Source organism: Teleopsis dalmanni, chromosome 2 (assembly GCF_002237135.1).
Source record: "Teleopsis dalmanni isolate 2A chromosome 2, ASM223713v2, whole genome shotgun sequence".
NCBI lineage: Eukaryota > Metazoa > Arthropoda > Insecta > Diptera > Diopsidae > Teleopsis > Teleopsis dalmanni.
In genome coordinates, this window is record NC_051847.1 from 161,873,583 (window position 1) to 161,894,352 (window position 20,770).

The 20,770-nt window shown below is 29.3% G+C and overlaps 4 protein-coding genes across 10 annotated transcripts in view; 2 read left to right on the top strand and 2 right to left on the bottom strand.

Annotated features, from left to right (window-relative positions):
• The first annotated feature begins 1,410 nt into the window (after positions 1–1,410).
• Positions 1,411–3,110, top strand: LOC119680158 (elongin-B). The gene is made up of 4 exons (XM_038092846.1): positions 1,411–1,707; positions 1,911–2,004; positions 2,074–2,218; positions 2,778–3,110. The coding sequence occupies exons 1-4, from the start codon at positions 1,705–1,707 to the stop codon at positions 2,890–2,892; spliced, it is 357 nt and encodes a 118-aa protein (XP_037948774.1). The 5' UTR covers positions 1,411–1,704; the 3' UTR covers positions 2,893–3,110.
• Positions 3,111–3,176: 66 nt separating this feature from the next.
• Positions 3,177–4,543, bottom strand: LOC119680157 (esterase GA18864). The gene is made up of 2 exons (XM_038092845.1): positions 3,967–4,543; positions 3,177–3,911 (listed from the first exon to the last, which is right to left on the bottom strand). The coding sequence occupies exons 1-2, from the start codon at positions 4,397–4,399 to the stop codon at positions 3,532–3,534; spliced, it is 813 nt and encodes a 270-aa protein (XP_037948773.1). The 5' UTR covers positions 4,400–4,543; the 3' UTR covers positions 3,177–3,531.
• A 116-nt stretch (positions 4,544–4,659) lies between these two features.
• LOC119680155 (transcription factor A, mitochondrial) lies at positions 4,660–5,941 on the top strand. Of its 2 annotated transcripts, XM_038092844.1 has the most exons (3): positions 4,663–4,918; positions 5,045–5,620; positions 5,682–5,940. In XM_038092844.1, the coding sequence occupies exons 1-3, from the start codon at positions 4,854–4,856 to the stop codon at positions 5,788–5,790; spliced, it is 750 nt and encodes a 249-aa protein (XP_037948772.1). In that variant the 5' UTR covers positions 4,663–4,853; the 3' UTR covers positions 5,791–5,940. The 2 variants fall into 2 exon arrangements, with proteins under 2 accessions (XP_037948771.1, XP_037948772.1); XM_038092843.1 differs by having other exon boundaries at positions 4,660–5,620; positions 5,682–5,941.
• Positions 5,942–8,339: 2,398 nt separating this feature from the next.
• LOC119680154 (segmentation protein cap'n'collar) overlaps positions 8,340–20,770 on the bottom strand; it is an 82,740-nt gene continuing 70,309 nt past the window's right edge. For all 6 annotated transcript variants that reach the window (XM_038092841.1, XM_038092840.1, XM_038092839.1 and 3 more), the window contains 4 exons: positions 15,834–16,256; positions 15,658–15,754; positions 9,248–10,443; positions 8,340–9,158 (listed from right to left, as the gene is read on the bottom strand). In XM_038092841.1, the coding sequence (XP_037948769.1) occupies positions 8,760–9,158; positions 9,248–10,443; positions 15,658–15,754; positions 15,834–16,256 (2,115 nt within the window). In that variant the 3' untranslated portion in view covers positions 8,340–8,759. The remainder of the gene's footprint in view (positions 9,159–9,247; positions 10,444–15,657; positions 15,755–15,833; positions 16,257–20,770) is intronic.

Genomic DNA, 20,770 nt, shown 5'->3' on the forward strand with positions numbered 1-20,770 from the left:
ACATATATTTTAACCTGCTTGGTAGAATTTAAAATACGTGTTTATAGTATTTAAATGGTTTCTTTTCGTTTCAAGAAACTGTTAAATAGTTGTGATAAGTTAAACTGTGAATTATAAGTTATATTCTGCTTATAGAATATTATTAGTTATTTAGCTCATGGAGCTAATCAGCGATAATATAAAAATCATTTTTAACACCTACGAATTTGTTTTTAGTTATATCATATAAATATATATATATATATATATATATACATATGGGTATATATATACATATTTTATGTCTTAGTTTTCCATTTTGATGTCGCCAATTATAAAATTTTATTTATATGGAACGAATGCATAAATATTAGGTAAAATAGGTTTTTAAATATGTATATTAAAATAAATTTTAAAATATTTAAAATAACTTTTAAAATCCACGTGACTAAATTAAATCCATCAATAGGATAATAAAATTAAATTAAGAATTTCAAAGTTTTTCTTTGCTGAATTAACTCACAGAATTTTTTCCTCAGAGAATTTATATTATATAACAAATCGGCCATGTGCGAGTTCAAGTAAATTGAGGGAAATAGTATATTATGTCGGTATGGCAGCGAATGTTGGTATTTACTAGAATTACGAGTAGGGTAAATTAGGTGTTACCATTGTGCAAATTTTATAAGATGTTTAATAAATAAATAAATAAATTTAAGAACTTTTAACCAAAAATAATAAGTGCAATAAATAAATAAATAAATATTTACATAAGTGCAGTGCAAAAAATCACTAGGCAATTTTAATTTATTTTACCTCAATTTACTCGAACTCCCTCATGGCCTTAGTTTATAGATAAATATATATATACATATTTAATTTCCCATATATAAACACGAAATATAATGTAAAATAAAAAAAATGCATTAGTTTTTTTTTGTTTTTTTTTATTATTTTTTTATATATTTTCCATAGCATAGACAGATTCCATAGACAGATGTATAATCTGTCTAAATTATTAAAGACATTAATGACGTGTGCAAATTAGGCTAAGTTGTTGCTAAACCAAATGGGAGATTTTTTGGGATTTTTTGCACTGCACACATTTAACCATTTATCAACACTTATCGACACATCACTACATTATCGGCACAACTTAGAATTTCCCTCACTTAGAACGCAACTTAGCCTAACTCGCACACGTCCTTAGTATATTTTAAAATTCAATTGATTTAAAGGAAAATAATCTTAATTCATTAAAATAAGCAAACAGCTAAATATTTGCTGCTTTAATAATTCAAAAAGAAAAACATGACCAAATTATCTAATTCATAATTTCGCAAGTGCCCTGTATAAAATGGTAACAGCTGATTGATATGCTCTGTGATGTGGATACTAGTCAAGCGTCCATGCAAACCAAAACGCGCATATCTCATACATGCGAATGTCAATTTTTCGGCATTACTATCAATTTACCGCTCCAGAAAATAAAGAATAAAAGAGAGAATAAAGCTTGTGCTTAATTTTAATATATTTAATATAAAAACAAAAAGTGAATTTTTGAATATATTGCAAAAATAATTATTCCGAAATTGTGCGTGAAAGGTAATTGTTTGTAGTGTAGGAGTGGCAAGGCAACGCAAGGCAGCAATTACCATAATTTAATCACTCACAAGGAAGCTGACATATTAACGAACCAATCTATAATAGATTCGTCTAACTAATATGGTAAGAAATGGCTTCAATTTTATTATAGAAATGTGATTCTATAATAACAATAATAATGTTATTGAAAGATAGTGACTTCGTCATTAAAATATAACGTGAAGAAATCAGCTGCTAGTCATTATTTTAAAATGAACTTTGATCTAAAATTAAGCTGTTAATAAGTCGATTACAAATATAAATAATAAATTATTTTATGTTAACAGGATGTTTTTTTAATGATTCGAAGACAAAAAACCACAATCTTTACGGATGCCAAAGAAAATACATCGGTAAAAGAACTAAAACGCATGATTGAAGGTTTGTGATGGCAGTTTTCTTAATACATTTTGCAAATAAAAACTTAAAAACAATTAAATGTTTTCGTAGGCATATTAAAAGTAAAAACTCAAGATCAACAATTATTTAATCAAGAAAACGAAGAAATGCTCGACGACAACCCGTTACAACACTACGGAATAACAATGGCTTCCGCGAAAGCACAGGCGCCAGCACAACTGGGACTCGCAATTAGGTAAAATTAAACATTATTATATTACATATGAATTACGAAAAATTAGTTTATAACTGAGAATAATATTTGAAAACACAAAACAAATAAGAAAAATATTGTAAATGCTTTAACCCTGAATGTAATGTGCAAAGCTTGCTAGCTTTAACAAGAGCACATGGAGAAGGTCACTATTCAAAATATATAACATTATTTAGTTCAAAGTGATGACTACAATGTTGTTTCCAAATAAAACGTTCTTATGTTGTTATATATTTTTTGTTTTATAATCTCGAGTTAAAAAAATTCCACAATATTATTTTGACCCAAATGATCACTACATTATGGAATTTTAATACCCTTTATTTACCCTTGAAATTATATATTTGCTCAAAAGCGATGTTCTTAAATAAATGAATAACCTTTTCAGAAATAAATTTCATAGTTTTGAATAGTCTGTTTTCAAAAATTCTAAACGTAACAATATGTGCTTATATGTTCTTGATATCTGTTTTAACAATTATTAATAGAAACTCCTATTATTTACAAATAAATATAAAGTTTACATTTTATTTTATTCTAGAAGTGAGTCGGGAAACTTTGAACCGCTCGAGATCACTCCATATTCATCTCCTCCAGATCTACCAGAAGTTATGAAAAATCAGGACGCGGCGAATGGACAGGAACAGGTTGCATAGGATATAACCTTCGGACAAGAGTCTTAGGAAAACGAGAACAGTTGATTCAAATCAAATTCGTTTTAAAAGTTATTTTTTTCTATCCTGTTTTATTTTAAGAGATCATTTGTAATGACTCGAGCATAAGAAAAATACTTAAATTTAGTTAAAACTTAAAAAACTAAAATTTTTTATAGTAACTATTTGAAGTTCATGAATTTATTAAACGACATTTTTTGTTTATGTTAATTTAGTTTTATTTTGCCAATTTGTTAAAAAAAAAAACTAAATTTTAATCAAGTGAAGTATCTTTTATTTTATTTTTTAACCGCGGAATAAATTATTTTACTACAAATAAAAATGATTAGAAAATAATTATACGGTATAAGGACATAAAAATTTTATTTTCACTAAGATTTCTCATTTTAAGACAAAATAAAAATAGGTAATTTAAAACAATTGCCTTAATAAACTACCAACGCTAATGCGACGACAGCATTATCTAAATTCAAGTGAAAATATAATGCAATAAATAAATTAACAAACTCACAATTCCGATGTTTACAGTTTATTAATATTGTATTGTAAATCGTTATTTCGAACTACGGATTGTTTTTATAAAGAATGAGCTTACTTAAATTATGATTTTGGAACTACCAGCTATGATACGCTATCAGTGTTACTGCTGGTGATAGATCCCGCATCTATTTCTTGATTTTCAATAAAATTAACACTTGCTGCATTTTGAATCTCCATACTTTCTAAATACTCTTGCAGACGATCTTGGAAGAAAAATATATATGACTGCTTCTGTTGCGCTGTCGCAGGGAAGTAATGTCCGCCATTATGCACTAATATTTCAGGATTTTTAAAATGCTTTGCTAATTCTTCGCTCATTTGTTTTGGAATAATTTCATCCGTTGAGCCAAATATGTGTAATGATGGAATAGATATCAATTCTTCATAGGCACTTTTATGTACAAGGCTACCAGAAAGAAATCCGGATGAAAGTACGGCAAATTCCGGCTTTATAGATGTTACTACAAAAATATTCAATTAAAATTTTTTGCAATAATTATATAGATTTATTTTTACATTTCTTTTTTGCTAAACCACATATTAATCCCACAAAGCATGCACCCTGTGAGAAGCCTAAAAGTCCTTGAAAAGGACCCTGATTAGTCCATGTCTCTTCCACTAAACGCAAGCTTTGTTGAAAACCAATTGCTGGACCATTCTTATTTGTACCCTTAAAGGAACCATCGTCTTTGTTAGCCCACCAACTACGTTGGTCTTCTTGTGTGTTATCAGGACTCATTTCCAATGCTGCCGCGAGATGTGGCGCAGCAATGAATACAAAGTCGGCATACTTTCCAACATGCTTTCGAAAAGAACCTAACTTGCTCTTAAAGGCATCGCCGTTCTGCCGATAACCATGTAAACAAAGAACGCGCAGCTTTTCTTTAATTTCAAGATTTCCTTTATTAATTTGTTGCGATTTTGAACTGCATGGCTGCTCGTTTGTCATTTTGTACTTGGTTTTATTTTTAAAAAGTGCTGTGTTGACAATAATGTAAGAATCAGCTGTTATCACTTGAATTCAAGGTTATGTACAGTCAATTTGCTAAAGGTGAGATTTCAATATAACTAAAACTATGACCTAAAGCTTCAAAATATATTATTTAAGACATTAATATATCTAATTTAATTATCAATTTACCTAGTTAATATACTATTATGACAATAAATTTTACAAATTCTCATGAAATATTGACATTTGTTTAGTAAACATATTTTCATATATTAAATTCTGAATATTTTCTTTGATGGAACGTACCCAATGTGCATTCAGTTTGTGGCTGTCATTTACTATTTACCGCGTTTCCTTATATAAAAGTTTAGAACAGAGTTATAAATAAAAATTTACGTACATATTTACATATTTTTAGTGTTTTTATAGATATAGTAAACAAATTGGTAAAATGCTTATAACAGCACCTATTCTCTCTAAAGGAAGCTTTTTTGGTTCACTGGTGAACAAATGCAGGCAAGTGTCAAAAATTTTATCATCAAAGAACCAAATTAATAACAACAACAACCACTTAAATACTCCCACTTCATCATCCACAATACCCGTAAACACATCAACTTCCAATTCGACTTGCATAAATAGACCAATTATCGCCGCTAACATAAGTACCACCGCTCCAGTGTTAAAAACTATTGAAGAGCGGATGGGTTTGCCAGCCCGACCAAAAAAACCACTGACGCCCTACTTTCGTTATATGAAAGATGTGCGTCCTAAATTAACAGCTGAAAATCCAAAGTTATCCACACCTGACATAGTGCGATTGGTATCCAAGAAATGGGAGACTGTTGACCTCAAAGAAAAGGAACGAATGCAAGCCGAGTATAAACGTGAACAAGAAAAGTATATTGAAACATGCACCAAGTACAATGCCAAATTAACTGAAGAACAACGCGCTGAAATGAAACAATTAAAACAAGACATTAAAGATGAAAAAGAGCGCAGAGTTATACGTAAACGTATAAAGCAACTTGGTAGACCTAAGAGACCGGGTTCAGCATTTTTAAAATTTCTTTCCAAAGAACGTATCCGAACGCCACAACATCCAACTGAGTCGTATCGTGATTGGCATAGGAAATGTGCAGATAAATGGGCCCAATTTACAGATGAGCAAAAGGCTTCCTATATGGAGGAATCTCGAAAGGAGTTTGTAAAGTATAAGTAAGTTCAATTAATTTGTTTATTCTCTTTGAAAATGTTATATCAAATACTGTCTTTTTAGGCAGGAAATTTCTGCGTGGGAGGAGAAAATGATTCGTCTCGGGAATATTGATGTTGTACGACATGGAAATCTTATTGATCCGCCAGAACCAAAATCAAAAAAAAATTAAACATTACCACTTCTATCATCAAAACATAAAGTCATTATTATGTAAATACCTTGAAAGTTTTATTATATTTGAATTATTTCCTAACAGCCAAAAAATCTTGGCAACCAGTAATTTTTTTTTTTCATTGAACTCAAAATATATTTTCTTTATAATGTATAAAATAAAATGGTTTTAAAATAAAACTTTATCATTAAAAGAAATATATATAAATGATTTTCATTTTTAACGAATAAATATGAAATTACTTGATATAAAACAAATAATTATTGCTTGATAATCAGCATGCAATTATTAGATCAAAGTATACATGTCCATCCTGGAGATATACATATTGGTTCTTTATGATATATCCAAGTGCTACAAGACAAAAACAATGTCATTCAACACATATGGAATCACTAGCCCCACGGAAAACGTTATACAAATATACAGTACTTTTCAATTAAACCGAAGTTAAAGGCATTGAAAAAATTGTTTATTTTAATTGAACGCTTAAATAAAAGAATTATTAAAATTTACTACATTTCATAGTTGTTATAAAAAACGAAGACATACCTGCTCGTGTGATCCCTTTGGGGGATGTTGAATGGCACTTGGTCGTTTGGATCGACTTAGAACCGGCCCTTCTTGGAAAAATTTTGTAATTTAGTTTGGTTTAGTCAAAAGTTCGTTATTAAAGGGTTCGATTTAAGCTAAAATAAAACTATATATCACATAATCACTCTAACTTACGACTAAGAACTGTAACAAGAACTGTTCTACGACTAAAAACTGTTCTTAACAAGAAAATATCTTTAATAAATGATAACCATGTTCAAGTATAATTATAATATTATTACGATAGTAGAACTACCTAAATACACAAAATGTGTATCTACCATTCCATTAACCACCCCTGCGTTAAAAAATATATTTTCAATATTTGCAATTGATTTTCTTTAACACGATTATCAAGTTGATCATAGTTTGAATATTGTAAAGGTTTTCTATAAAAGTTTTTCAGTTTAACTGTACATATATTTACCAATTATTTTACTTCTGACCTTGTCAAAACCTACATTGATAATTATCATAATACTTTTGCTTTCAATCTGTAATGTCTGCATATTAATCTCTTAGAAGCACAAGAGAACGATGGTTATATCAACAACAGCGAGAATCTAATGATTATTTATGGAAATATTTTTAATGTCATGTTTATAGACTTTAAAAAATAATGATCATGACGATATTGTTTTATGAAAATTTAGAGCAATCAAACATTTTTCTGTAGGTTTTCTTAGCCTTATATTATATTTTACCGCAGCATACAAAAAAGTTTATAATAATGTTATTAGCTCACAAATTTTTTCATTAAATGTACAACGTGGAATTCAGTGAAAAATACTAAAACTACATTAAACAAAAATTATGAATTCGCAGCTACTTTTTCTTGTTTAAATTTTTTATTATTTTGTTTGTTTATTTAGACGAAATATTTACCTTACTTTATGTTTTTTAATGCGTAAAATATTTAATTAAATACTTTAGCGTTTAGTATCACTTACAAAAAGTTAGCTTTTATATTGATTTCAAAATGTTTAAAAGGTATACAACAGCAAATTTTATATAAGACTTTATACAAAGCAACTGTCGCCATTATCCGAATAACGAATATATTTTATTGTTTTTTTTTATTTAGCTTTTTATTAGCGATACAATGATGTTATTTTAATTTAGGATACATATTCTAGCGTTTGCCCTTAATAGATTATTTATTGTATTCTTATTCAATATTGTTTATTTATAAGTTAATATAACAAAAAAAAAATATTTCACAAAGAATATTATACGTACTAATCCATTTGTTTTTTATAGTACAAGTTTAAATAAATAACTTCCATGCACCCCTTTCAAGCAATACGTATTTTTTAGGTTTTAGTTCTAAGAAAAACATTTAGAAAATTAATTAAAATAAAAATTTAGCGTTTTATGTACAAAATATTATGCTATATACATTCAATTTGTATTTGAACTCTTTATCTATATATTAATTTTATTTATAACCTAACTTATATAGCAATCTAATTCTTAACTACACTTATACACTATATATATATCTAAGTTATTTATATAATTCAAAAGCAACAAAGTCAGATATTTTTTTTAAACAAGTAAAGTATATATAACAAAATTATGTATAAATACAATATATACTTAAAAAATTTTGCATATTATTTTTGTGATAGTTTTCCAGTGTTTTACATTTAATTTATTTAATATATAATCGTACATACATTGAAAATCATTTAACACAAACTGTGTTATAATATTGTATAAAATCCAAGTATTTGCCTCCGATTTTCCCTTTATGCACAAATTCACATAGTTTTAACTGATATTAAATTGCGTATATTGTTTGTTAAATATTGAAGATTCTTAACTTATATAGTTTTATGTACTTAAATGTATCACAAGTTTTGTTTTTATTATTTTATGTATAGCAAAATAATATTCACTCTTTTCAAATGTTTTTTTTTTTGTTTTGTTTTTTAATTTTTTATATTTAATATAGAAATTAAAATATTAATCGACGAATGCAAGGAGAAAAATTATGAAACTATATATGAGCAATACTAAAAACTTTTAAACCAACGTTATAAATTAGTTACCACATCCCACATTTTCGTAGACATTTACATTTAAAAATTATTTTAAAAAAATTTATCCTTCTCCCAAGAATTGTTTTTAAATAATTTTTCAATTTATTAAAATCAAAAATTCTCTTTTTGTTTTTTATTATTTGTGCAATCGCTGTTGGTCGTTGACTATGATGATACCAAACTTGTTTGTGCCAGAGGGGAGTAATGCTAAATCTGCTGTTGGTGCGAATGTCGATATCGGTGTTGGTACTGGTAGAATTGCTGATGATAGTTGAAATGATGACTATTACGCATGTTTAACCAATTCGTACAGTGTAGCAGTAGTTTTCAATCTTTTCGATGTGACTGATGATGGTGATGTGCATGTTGATGATGTTGCTGCTGCTGCTGTTGTTGTTGTTGCTGCTGTTGATGCTGTAGTTGTACTGAATGATGAGAAAGTGGTTGTGTTAAGTTATGATTGTGTTGATGACTGTGTTGTTGATGCGTTGCAGCAACTTGCACATGTGGATGTTGTAAAGGTGTTGTTGTTGAATTGTTAAGGTGTCCACCACCATTTATACTATTGTTACTGTTATTATTGTTTGACGATGTAGCAGCAATACCATTTACAGCATCAGTTTTATTGCTGCTATCACGTGGTAACAGGAATATAGAACCATCTGCTGCTTGTTGCAAACTATATTCTGAAGGAGAGCATGGATTACCTTCGGAATCACGTAAGTACTGAAAATAAAATTTCATCATTATATATATTTGTCTTAAGTTTGAAGATATATTATGAAGATATGTTAAGACTAATTGTTATGACTTACTTGGAAGATATGTCTATGTAAAGCAGCGAATTTATTTGAAATATGTTTACGTGCTGAAGACAATCCTTCCAGATCACTTTGTAGTTCATCTTTGCGTTTGCGTACTTCTTTAACTTCATCTTCAAGCGATACAATCTGATCTAGTTTGCGTTTGCGACAATTTTGTGCAGCAACCTTATTTTTTCCTCTTCTTCGAATATCACGAATTAGTGATAGTTGATTTTCAGTAAGATCATATTTGGAGAGACGCTCATTGAATTCATCCATAGGTAAGTTTATTATGTCAATTACGGCAATGGGTATGTTAAGTGCACGTGCACGCTTCTCATCACGTGTTAAATGCTCATCTTCACTGCTTGATACTGATTTAGAACTCTTTATAGATGACGAAGAGGTTGACAACTTCTTGTCACGCAATTGTGGACGTGGCAAAGAACCTGTTCCTTGTGGCAATGTGTACGAATGATTGTGATGTACAATTTCTTGCGTTGTACGCGGTTGACGTATTGAATAATCTATGGAATAGGTACCTAAAGTGCCATTTGAATATTTCATATCATATGTCTGTTGATCTTTATTTAAAACAGGTACCATTGCACCTTCTCCTAGCCCAATGCCATTTGAATTTTGATGCAATCCTGTTGCCGTGTATGGTTCATACTCATACTTAATTGATTGTGCAGGACCATGTAATAGTGGATTGGAAGGCGTCATGCCATTAACAGGTGCAGTACTGTTGACACCAGCTGTTGCGCCTGTAATGCTAGGTTGGTCATGCATATAACGCTTACCAAACATTTGATGTTTCTTCTGTGCTACAGGTGGTTGGCGTGTGCCATCATTTAAGCGATTATTGTTACTATAACTATAATCGTATGGTCCACCATATTTACCCTGATGATAATCTTGTGCGGAATCACTGCCTTCACCCCATTCGCCATCGGAAAGCGATGGTACTCGCTCAGAACCCATTGAACTAACTGCACTATCACTTGAAGCATCCAGACGATCACCAACTTGTCCTCCTTGATTGATCAAATCTGTAGTCATACCGCTACCAGCAGAATTTGTTACACCGTTCATAGAAAGACTATTTGTGCCACTACCACCACCAGTGCTTGTGTGCCCACTGGCTAATCCTAACACTGATGAATTGTTACTTGTGCTATTATTGATGTCTACCATGCGGCAAAAATCTATTTGAAAGGAAAAAAATCATTATTTATAGCTTTTTTTTATTTTCAATAAACAATTTTTTTTTACAAATTTAAAATGAGAAACATTAAAATATTTTTCGGGGAAACAAAGGAAACTCTTTCATATGTTACGAGAGTATTAGCACGTCTCCATAGTCTGCATAGTTCAGCGCGCAGCACTAAAAAGTCTCAACACTTAATTTCTGATTACTCAGCAGAAAAAAGTTGAGTTTGCCTGCCTGCCTGCCATTGTTGATAACCAAAGTAAAGTAAAAAATTACCAAATATTTTTTTGAACTATTGTTGTTGTATTTGTTGCGCTAAGCATTGTGAGCGCAGCACTTCTGCTGCTTCTTATCACTTCACTTATATTGTTTTTATTTATGATTTTTTTCCCCAAAATCGCGTGCGGTGCAAATTCCATATTTCTTTCAATTTTATATACTTAGTATTTTACTAATACATGGTGGCAGGCAATGTCATACATAATTAATAGTACATTATTAATTATTTTTAATTCAAAAAAAAAATAATAATAATAAAGTTCTAATGTGAACCCTTAATTATTGATTTCGTACCTGCACATCCAAATAATCGTAATCATTTAATTTTTGACACATTATTGATTTAAAAAAAAATGTTAATTTTATTTACTATTTTATTGAATACTAAAACTAAGTTTTCAAAGAACACCACCTTCTACCTCCACCGCCCAAAATAATTTAGCGCTCAAACACACTATTGCAAAATAAATTAAATTAAATTAAAATGAAACCAATTTTGTCACTTTGCTCTGTAATCAAATGACTCAGCAATTAAAAATAGTAAACAGCGCACGGAAAATGTCTGCGGCATGAGCGTCGCACAATCATTTACTCACCATTAAAAAAACTCAATTAATTAAAAAGCACACACCACACACCACATTGTTTTACAAGAATAAGCAGCAGAGACCCGAGTAAATAAAGAAAAGCACTGTTATCTTCTTCTTAATTCTTTTCTGCTTGCAATTTAATTCATTTTAAATCAATGAAGAATTCAAGTTTACAACCTCCCCGCGCTGTCATACATCCACCACCACATGTAAAATTCACCACTGACACTTGTTAATATTACAATTTGTGTTTATGTTTTATTTTGCTTTTTTTATTGTACAACTTTTTGTTGCTGTTAAAATGCAAAGGTAAGCTGCGTGGCTGCGTGTTGTTCTTTAATCCACTCAAAATAAAACTGTTTTTATGAATTATTCATACAAAAAAAAAGATTTATATTTTCTGCACTAACACACACACATGCCACCTCGGCAAACTTGAGTGGAATAATATTGAGCGAAAACAAAAATAAACATTACGATAAGTAATCAGTACTAGAACGGTGTGACGTCATCCTGTCATTGGTTTGAAACATAACGCCTCAGACTTTTGTGCGCTCACTTAATTAGCAACAAAAGTGAAAAGTGTTAGCAAACCAAAGAGTATATTCAATATTAATATTAATACTCTTTGATATAAACTCATTTGAAGATAGATCGTTTTTTATTGGTGTTCTAAGTTGAGTTAATTTTTTCAACTATTGGCTTGTGTTATTGCGCAATAAAATTAAAAAGTTATAGAACAAATTAATAAATTAACAAAACTAAAAAAAAAAATAGATAAATAAATTATTATTCATTAAATATGTTGGTATTATTTCTAAAACAACAAAGTAAAATTTTATAAAAAACAAGAAAAGAAAATCACACAAATAGTTACGTTACGAATCAATTTTTCCACATTTAAATTATAATATTTTTTTCTAGAAAATTTATTTGTTTATTTATTAATCAAGTTATAACGTAATTAAAAATTATAACTAACTTAAGTTATAGAAGTTATAGCAACATGACCTTAAGCTTACTGACACGTAAAATTCAGAAAATACAATATTAACAACGTACTAAAATCTTCCTTCCTTCCAGAAAATATATTTTGGATGTGGATGTCTTTGCGGATGAAGTAACCCGCGAATAACAATGCGATTTTGGAGCAGCAATACAATAGCCGATCAAAACTTTATAATTGGCTAAATTTACGAAAAAGTTTATACATTTTTTATGAAACCAACCTGTACACAGATTATATATAGATTTCCGGAAAACATTTGACAGTATAGACAAAAAAAAACCGAATTTAGTTTACGAATGCAGAATCTAACAGTAAAACTCGCAGCACTTGTCAGTCTAACAATAACAGAAAATTAATCGAAAGTTCTAATACCAAAAACAATACCAGAAAATTCTAATACCAGAAAATAGGTGATGCACTTAAGTATATCACCTGGTTTTTAATTCTATATATAAAGATATTGATTACTCATTGAGAATATTTACCAAATCTATCGAGATATGTGACTTCGCTGATGTTTTAACTATACTTGCAAGAACTTTCTTAGGATTATGTTTGTCTACTTGATGTGCAAAACTGATTAGCTCAAAAACTGAGAGTCTATCTTGCATAATAATAGAAGCATAGATAGACATACATCACTGTATCAATTCATCGTGTCATGCTGATCAAACATATTCAATAGTACGACCCCTGATAAATCGGCACGAGAGTGTTAAGAACAAGCAAAGACAGAAAAAAAAAAATTGATTGTCATGCTGATCAAACAATTATATTAGTAACAGAAATATATATGGCCTACCTCACTCTCTATTCACAATAGTATAATATATATAGAGTACAAATAATAAATTAAGCACTAAATGACTAGATTTTATACTTTCTATACATATATAGCATATATTACATACATTTATATATTTTTGGTCATATGATGTGCTTTAATTATTAAGTCGAGAGAGATAAGATTTTGTTTATACTTAATTTTAAAATTTTTGAGGTTACAGTTCAAATGTAGTTTTACATAACTTGGCAGTGCAAACTAATGTCAAATTGATCATTTTTTGTTGCATGAGAGATCAGGACCATACAGAAAATTTTCAGAATATTAGCTAAGACTTGATATTTTAGCAAAAATTATTTATTTCTTATCTATCGTCTTTTTTCAATGAATAATTCATTTGATAATATTTTCCAGTCAGATTCAGATTCAGAGGCATATAAATATATATTATTATATATATTAAAATTTCTTTGACAACAAAGCGAAGAAAAAGAAAAAAATCGAAAGTACGAGTACTCAAGAAAACATTAGAAAACTTAAGATACTTTCTATTACAACCGTTGATATGTAATAGTCTATAACAAAAGCAACTGTTCATTTTCTAGTAAGCGAGTTCTACAAGGGATTATGTCCCAATGAATATATTAAGCTTAGACTAGCCAAAGTTAATAAATAAATAATAATTACTTTTTAGCCATTTACTCGGACAGATTTATAAAATAATATTAATATTTTAATAATAATAATATAATATTTTAATAATATTCGTGACAAGTTTAAAAAAAAAGTTTAAAAAAATGATTTCCATTTACGTTCCCTTTTTAAAAAAATTGGAGTGCAACTCTGTTTCGAATAATTCTTACTAACCAACTTGTATCGTGCTCTAAAGTACTATTATTGACTATAAATGATCAATAATGATAAAAAATCACCAAATCAGGATGATAGGATATATTGACATTAAGAACGGCCGGGTCTACATTCCGACACCACTCGTCGAGTTCGACAAAGCAACTGCTAAACACTCCCAAAAACGACTATACAATGAGATTCTTGCGGGTTAGAATAACAACAACACAGTATAAATTGAATTTCGCTATATTGACTTTAGGTCTAATAATTATCATAAAATTCAGTGCCTTTATGGTTGAAATATGTGGTTTCTTCTTCGCTTTGAAAATAGAGGATTAACAATGTTGTTACGTAATGCTAACATTACCTAGAGTATATATAGTACTCACGTTCATTATAGGAGTTTTCTATAAACATTATAAATGATTTTTGGTTGTTATTATTGTTGTCGACGTAATGAACTTAAAAAAGGACTGATAGTCACTTGATAGTCTAAAAGAATGAATACACTAAACTCATATATTTGCCTGTTTGATATGTATTAGTGTTAAGTATTGTTGTTATAATAAGACTATAAAACTATACAGTTTAAATGAAAATTTGGGTTACACTTTTCAACAATACAGTTAATTATTTTAAAGCTCACCTATAATAAATAAAGTTATCAAATGAGATCACAATTTATTAACAAGATTTATTTCTTTGTATCTTGAATATATAAAGCTATTGCAATGGAAACAACATCAATGTCAAATATCGACATAGTTTATAGCTTTCTTCAATGCCATCCACTGCCCGAAATCTATAAGGATTAAAGACGCTTACTACGTGCAGCAAGAACTGTTTTAAATCCCAGTCGGAATACAGTCACGTCTTAGTTGATAGGTATTAACACATTTATTCCCCATCTATGCTGTAATTGTAATTGTACTTCTTATACTCTGTTTAATTGTCGTACTTCACACACAAACTTACAACTCCCAAGTCCCAATGAAGCGATAAAGTTCTTGCACCTCAGCTCACGTTAGTTTCAATAGCATTCTATTCTCCCACTCAATATCATTCATACACTTCCACATAATTTGGATCTTATTTCCTAGATAGTTTAACCAGAAATTGCCTTGTTTTGTTTTGTTATATATGCATATTCCTGCTTTACAGAATAACTACTGTTTTGTGTGATATGCCGCGATAACAATAATTACAGTTTTCATAAGCAACCTATTTTAAAATAAAATAAGTACTGTATCCATTTAGGCCATGTTATGTAGAATATCATGGACTCGTCAAAATTGTGTCTTTTTGGATTTGACGAAAATGCATATTATGCAGAGTTTCACAGAAATTGTAACAATTTGCTTCTAAAAGATACAAATGTTGACATTTATTCTTGAATAACACTGTTTTGTCTAAGCGACGAGGCGCAGATAGCCTTGGCTCTTATGGCCAAATTGTTTTTTCTCTAAATTTTAGTCATGATGAGCCCATGACACTCTATATAACATGGTTCTTCCCCTATTTAGTTAGATAAACTTTGATTACTTCTGTCAAAATTGAAACACTTTGGAAAATATAAGTAAATACTTTTAATATTTGTAAGGCAATTTAAAATTTTCATCAGGTGAGAATATATGAATTTATGTGTAATATCAAATTAATATCAAATTAATTAAAAAAAGTTTGACTTGTACTTACTGTCAGTGACATTCATATCCATTAAATGTAAATCTTCATCGTTCAAAATAGAATTAATAAAACCATCAGTAGTATGATTTATATCAGAAGAGACATTCTAAAATTCAAAAAGTTGTAAAATATAAAATTTAATTAATAATTTAAATAATAAAAAAAAACATTTGAAAAGGACTTACGTAATACATCAAGTCATGCTCCATTTTGTATGGACCTGCATTACTTGAACCACCAGTAGCGCCCGCACCAAGGTCGGCATCATGACTGGCATTAGTTAGATGCATACTTGAAGTAACTGCAGAGCCTAAATTGTGTCCATAGTGTGGCTGATTTGAGCAAAGATCACCAAGAGTAGCATTTGGATGTAACATTGTATGGTGTCCATGGTGATGTGGTGGTGGCGGTGGATATTGACTGTGTTGAGGAGGTGCAGTTATGCCAGTTGCACCCTGATATGAGTATGGATGAGTTGGATAATGAGGGTAGCCACCCATGTCGGAAACACCGCCAACAACACCCATGCTAGGTATTGGATTGAAGAAATTTGCAATATCCTGCAAACGTTGCTCCATTGAAACACCACGACTGAGCGAAACGCGCCCCTGAAATAGTAATAATAAGTAATAAGTACAGACAAATAAACAAAACGTCTAAAAATGTTTAATTTCATTGTTAAATTAATTTTTATTTCTAAATACTCGTATGATTAATTCGTTATGCAAGCCATAAACAGTATTTGTATTTCATCGAATGTAACTGATGATGTTTTAACAAGGCAGCGGAGAACAAAATATTTCATATCAAAATATGTTACTTCACTTCATTCAATTCACAAATAAGCAATCAATCATAAACACTTTAAATCTTTAACAATACAAGATAAAAACAAGTAATATATGAAGAAGAAGAAATTCAATAAAATCAAAACCTTAAAATAACCTCACCACAAGAATAAAAAACATCATCGAAAATATTTACATACACACAGAGATATACGACTATGGATTCAACTTCGACTACAACTGAGACTGAGACTGAAACGGAGATTGAGATTGAAACTCAGTTTCTGTTTATTTGGCATCATTTGTTGGTATCTATCTATAAGCAGCATGCGCAAACTGGCAAGGAAACTTCAACTTGAAAACGGTTCACAAGTAAGTGGAATCAAGCAACGCTTAATGCTAAAACGTGCACAATACTTCAATCTGGCGATCTGATATTTTAACGTGATCTTAACTGATCTTTCTAGAAAAGTCAGTTTCCAACTGAAAGCAAGATCGATCGAAATTAAATTGATATGAATTCCATTCCATTTCATTCGTAAAAATTGACAAGTGCGCTATGTGGTGTTGTTTAGCATTTGGTTTTCGGATTTCGTAAAACGTAAAACGTTTTTGTGAATTTGATCGACAGCAAAAAGTTGTCAGAATTACTGATAGCATTCAATGATCGACACAGTCAGACCGCCAAATTTACCGCATTCATCAAAAATGTTAGTTCGAAACTAAATTAAAAAACAGGATTCCTACGATGAGTATAAGTGGAACTGTTTAAATGGACATGAATCCCATGTTATTGATTCATTGAAATATATTTATTTTGTTTGCAATATTTTGATAAATTAAAATAGAATAAAAATTATTGAATAAATGCAGTGCTCCTCAACGAACTTATACTTCATATTGAGCACAATATTCACAAGATCTTCTGTCTGCATATATGTTAGCTTTTTAGACTCTTAAAAGGTAACATCAAATATTAAATAAATATATTCTGGGTATATTGTCAAATAATTTTCAAAATTATTTTTGCTTTTAGATAAGAGTGAGTCATTTATGCTTCCAAAGTAAAAATCGATCAAAATGAATTTATCAATTAAAAAAAAAAATTAGATAAGACAAGAATATATATCTATAAAAAAATGAGTAACATACTGTTTTTATACATATACTAGTATATTTTGTTGTGCTTGATCCAATCCGTATCTAATAATCGAATCGATGCGCTATCGATTTGTTAACAAAGGTAAAGAATGTTAAAATCTATCATTATTAATTGAATATCCTGGCTTACTAAATTAAACAAACTTACAAAATCTTGGTTGAGTAAATTTCGTATGCCAACCATCAAATTTGAACTTGTTAAAATGTTTATAACCCCATCACCTAACCTTAAACAAAGAGTTATTTTTATTAATAGAAAAGACAATGATACATCATGACCTTTGATATCTACTATGTTATCCTGGAGAAAGTATCTTTCGCTAACCAAAATAAATTAAGGCTTGTAATAAATCTAACAATATCTCTTGGTTCAGCACTCAAGACCTCATTTAGTTCATTAAAATAGACATATATATATAATATCCACTGATAATATATGAATTTAATCATATTAAATCCTTAAGGCTTGTATTAAATCTAATCATATTTCTTGATTCAGGACTTAAGATATCATAGATGATATATGAAATTAATCATATTAAATCCCGATCATAATTAAAGAAATCGATATGAGATTTGATATACTGCATATATATACAATGCTTTAATCAAATATAATAATTGATATCCTGGGCATAATCTGAGTGTTGAAATTATTTTATTGGATTGAGAAACTGACACAGCCAAACAAATGCTGCCTTCAAGTATATTGATTACTTTTTAATATGAATATACAATACACTTTTAGTGATAGTATTATGACTATCACTAATAGTTATAAGGTAAATAACGAAGTAAGACTTATAGAAGACTTGTACTTTTTTATCCAATCATTGATATTGCAAGAAAGAAAGGAAGTACATAAAACAGTAATATTTCATTAACAATTTTTAATACAGAATTAAAGTAAGATAAGGGTATGAATTGTGCATTGTTAAAATTTTTAAAAGAAAGTCAGACCCTATGCACCCATAAACTTAAAATTGATATTTCATCTTCAGTTTACAGTGTATATAAGTAAAAGCTACATGTTTCTACTGATTCGATTATTCATTACCTCAATTTGTAAAGATATTCAAATTTGTAAATATAATCAAATAAAGAATGGTTAATAATTTTTATACATAAGGATATTATTTCAGGAATATTTACTCGCAAAAATATACCAATAGGAAAATGTTGAGTATCATGAAGTGAACTAGTTAACCGCGTAGTGGTGAATAGAAAAAGCAATAGAATAGTAAGATTAGATTATGATGAAATAAAAATCCTAATAAGAAATAATAGTTTAATTAGAATATGGCTTCCAGTTGACCAGAACATAGAGATCATACCAGGAGTTTCTTGCAATAACTAACTCTAATCGAATTAAAAATACTGAGCCTTTCGAATGAAAGCTAGAATGTTGTTTATTGAGGATTTTCTAAAATAGTATCATACTCCTGCATTGAACAAAGACAAGTAATTAGAAAGGATATGATTAGAAGTATCAATTATTTACAGCTAGATACGATGTCTTGTAATCACATTAAGACATAAGATAGGTTAACTTTAATAACTTTTAACAAATTCTTAAAACTGATAAATAGAAGTTTAAGAAATAATAAGGTGATAAAAGCATCGCAATATAATAGGTCCGCTCAAATAATTATATTTAACAACAATAAATGATTTTTTATATAAATAAGTTTTAATTTATTATATAAAAAATAAATTACAATTGTTATTGTGTATATAAAAGTTAAAATCAATAAAAATCGTTTACAGAAGAAATAATGACAGAAATCGACAAATTCATAATAAAACCGTTATGTACTTTATGTATATAATTGTATATAACAGATACATGCATCCGATTAGCGTAACTTATATAAAAATTAGTTTTACTACAAGAAAAAATGTGAAAGTATTGCAAAAACAGGCTGTAAAATTTGTTCGTTTTAAGGTGAAGATGCTGTGAGTAAACAACGAACCCAAAAGTGAGTTGCTCGATTATAATCCGAAAATTTTATTGTCAAAGATGCACCTCACTCTGCTCGTCCAGTCACTAGAAAAAAATCTAAGCAATTTTGCAAATGGTAAAGCAAGACCGACACTGAAGTTGTCAGAAAATGGTGGAGGATCTAAACATCAACCACATGAAAGTTTAAAATAATTTAAAAAAGATAGGCTACGAAGATTACATTGACTAAAACGAATCATTGAGGTTGACCGGTGACTTTTTAGAAACAACTTCATATCCTGGATTGATGATAAACAAGGTTATGTTGTGTGTTTAATGGAATTGAAAAGGAATTGTTTATTACGAGTTGCTCCGCCCAGGTGTAAAGGTTTATTCGGTCTTTTACTGCTCACAGTAAAAAAGTATAAAAAAATAGAAAAGAATTGTATAAAAGAACTTGAGTTTTATCATGACATTGCCAAGCCACACAGATCTTTGATGATTCGAAGCATTTATTTGGATCTCTACAAATCTCTCTTAATGGTAAAAACTTCAATGACAGGAAAGCTATTAAAATTCACTTTGCCAAGTTTTCCGCAGATAAACCTCAAAAGTTCTATAGCGATTGAATAATGAAGTTACCCGAAAATTGACATCGTACTGATCATCAATGATCGAAAAATGTTAAATATTTTTTATAACTTTGAAATAATACATGTACATGTATTTACTCTAACACTGTGGAATATGAGTATTATCGTCACCTATTGTTATTTATCAATAACGGCAAGACATTATAAATAATAATAATATTAATATAATATGTATTTATAATATATATATTATGTTATATTAATCAATTCATAGTTAATTGAAACTGATTTTCAATAAAGACAGTTTTTATTCAAATATGTACCAAATACCCACGGTTACTTTTTATATTGCTCTGTTGGTGGTACTTTGACCCTTGTTTATTTTGGTGTATATGGTATACTTGAGCGAAATTGGGCTCTATTTGCTTATTCATTCCACTTTACAAGCATTATTTCGGAGATCTCGGTTGTACTACCTACTACTCTAACTTTAACTTCATGCTTTACTTCCACTATTTGCCTTAACTCTCATAACTCACTATATTTGTCTTTAAACACTGCATCCGAGTTTAACAAAATGCAGTTTATTGAATATAAAACGAATTTATCTCTCCCGTCTCTGTTAAATTAATGAAATT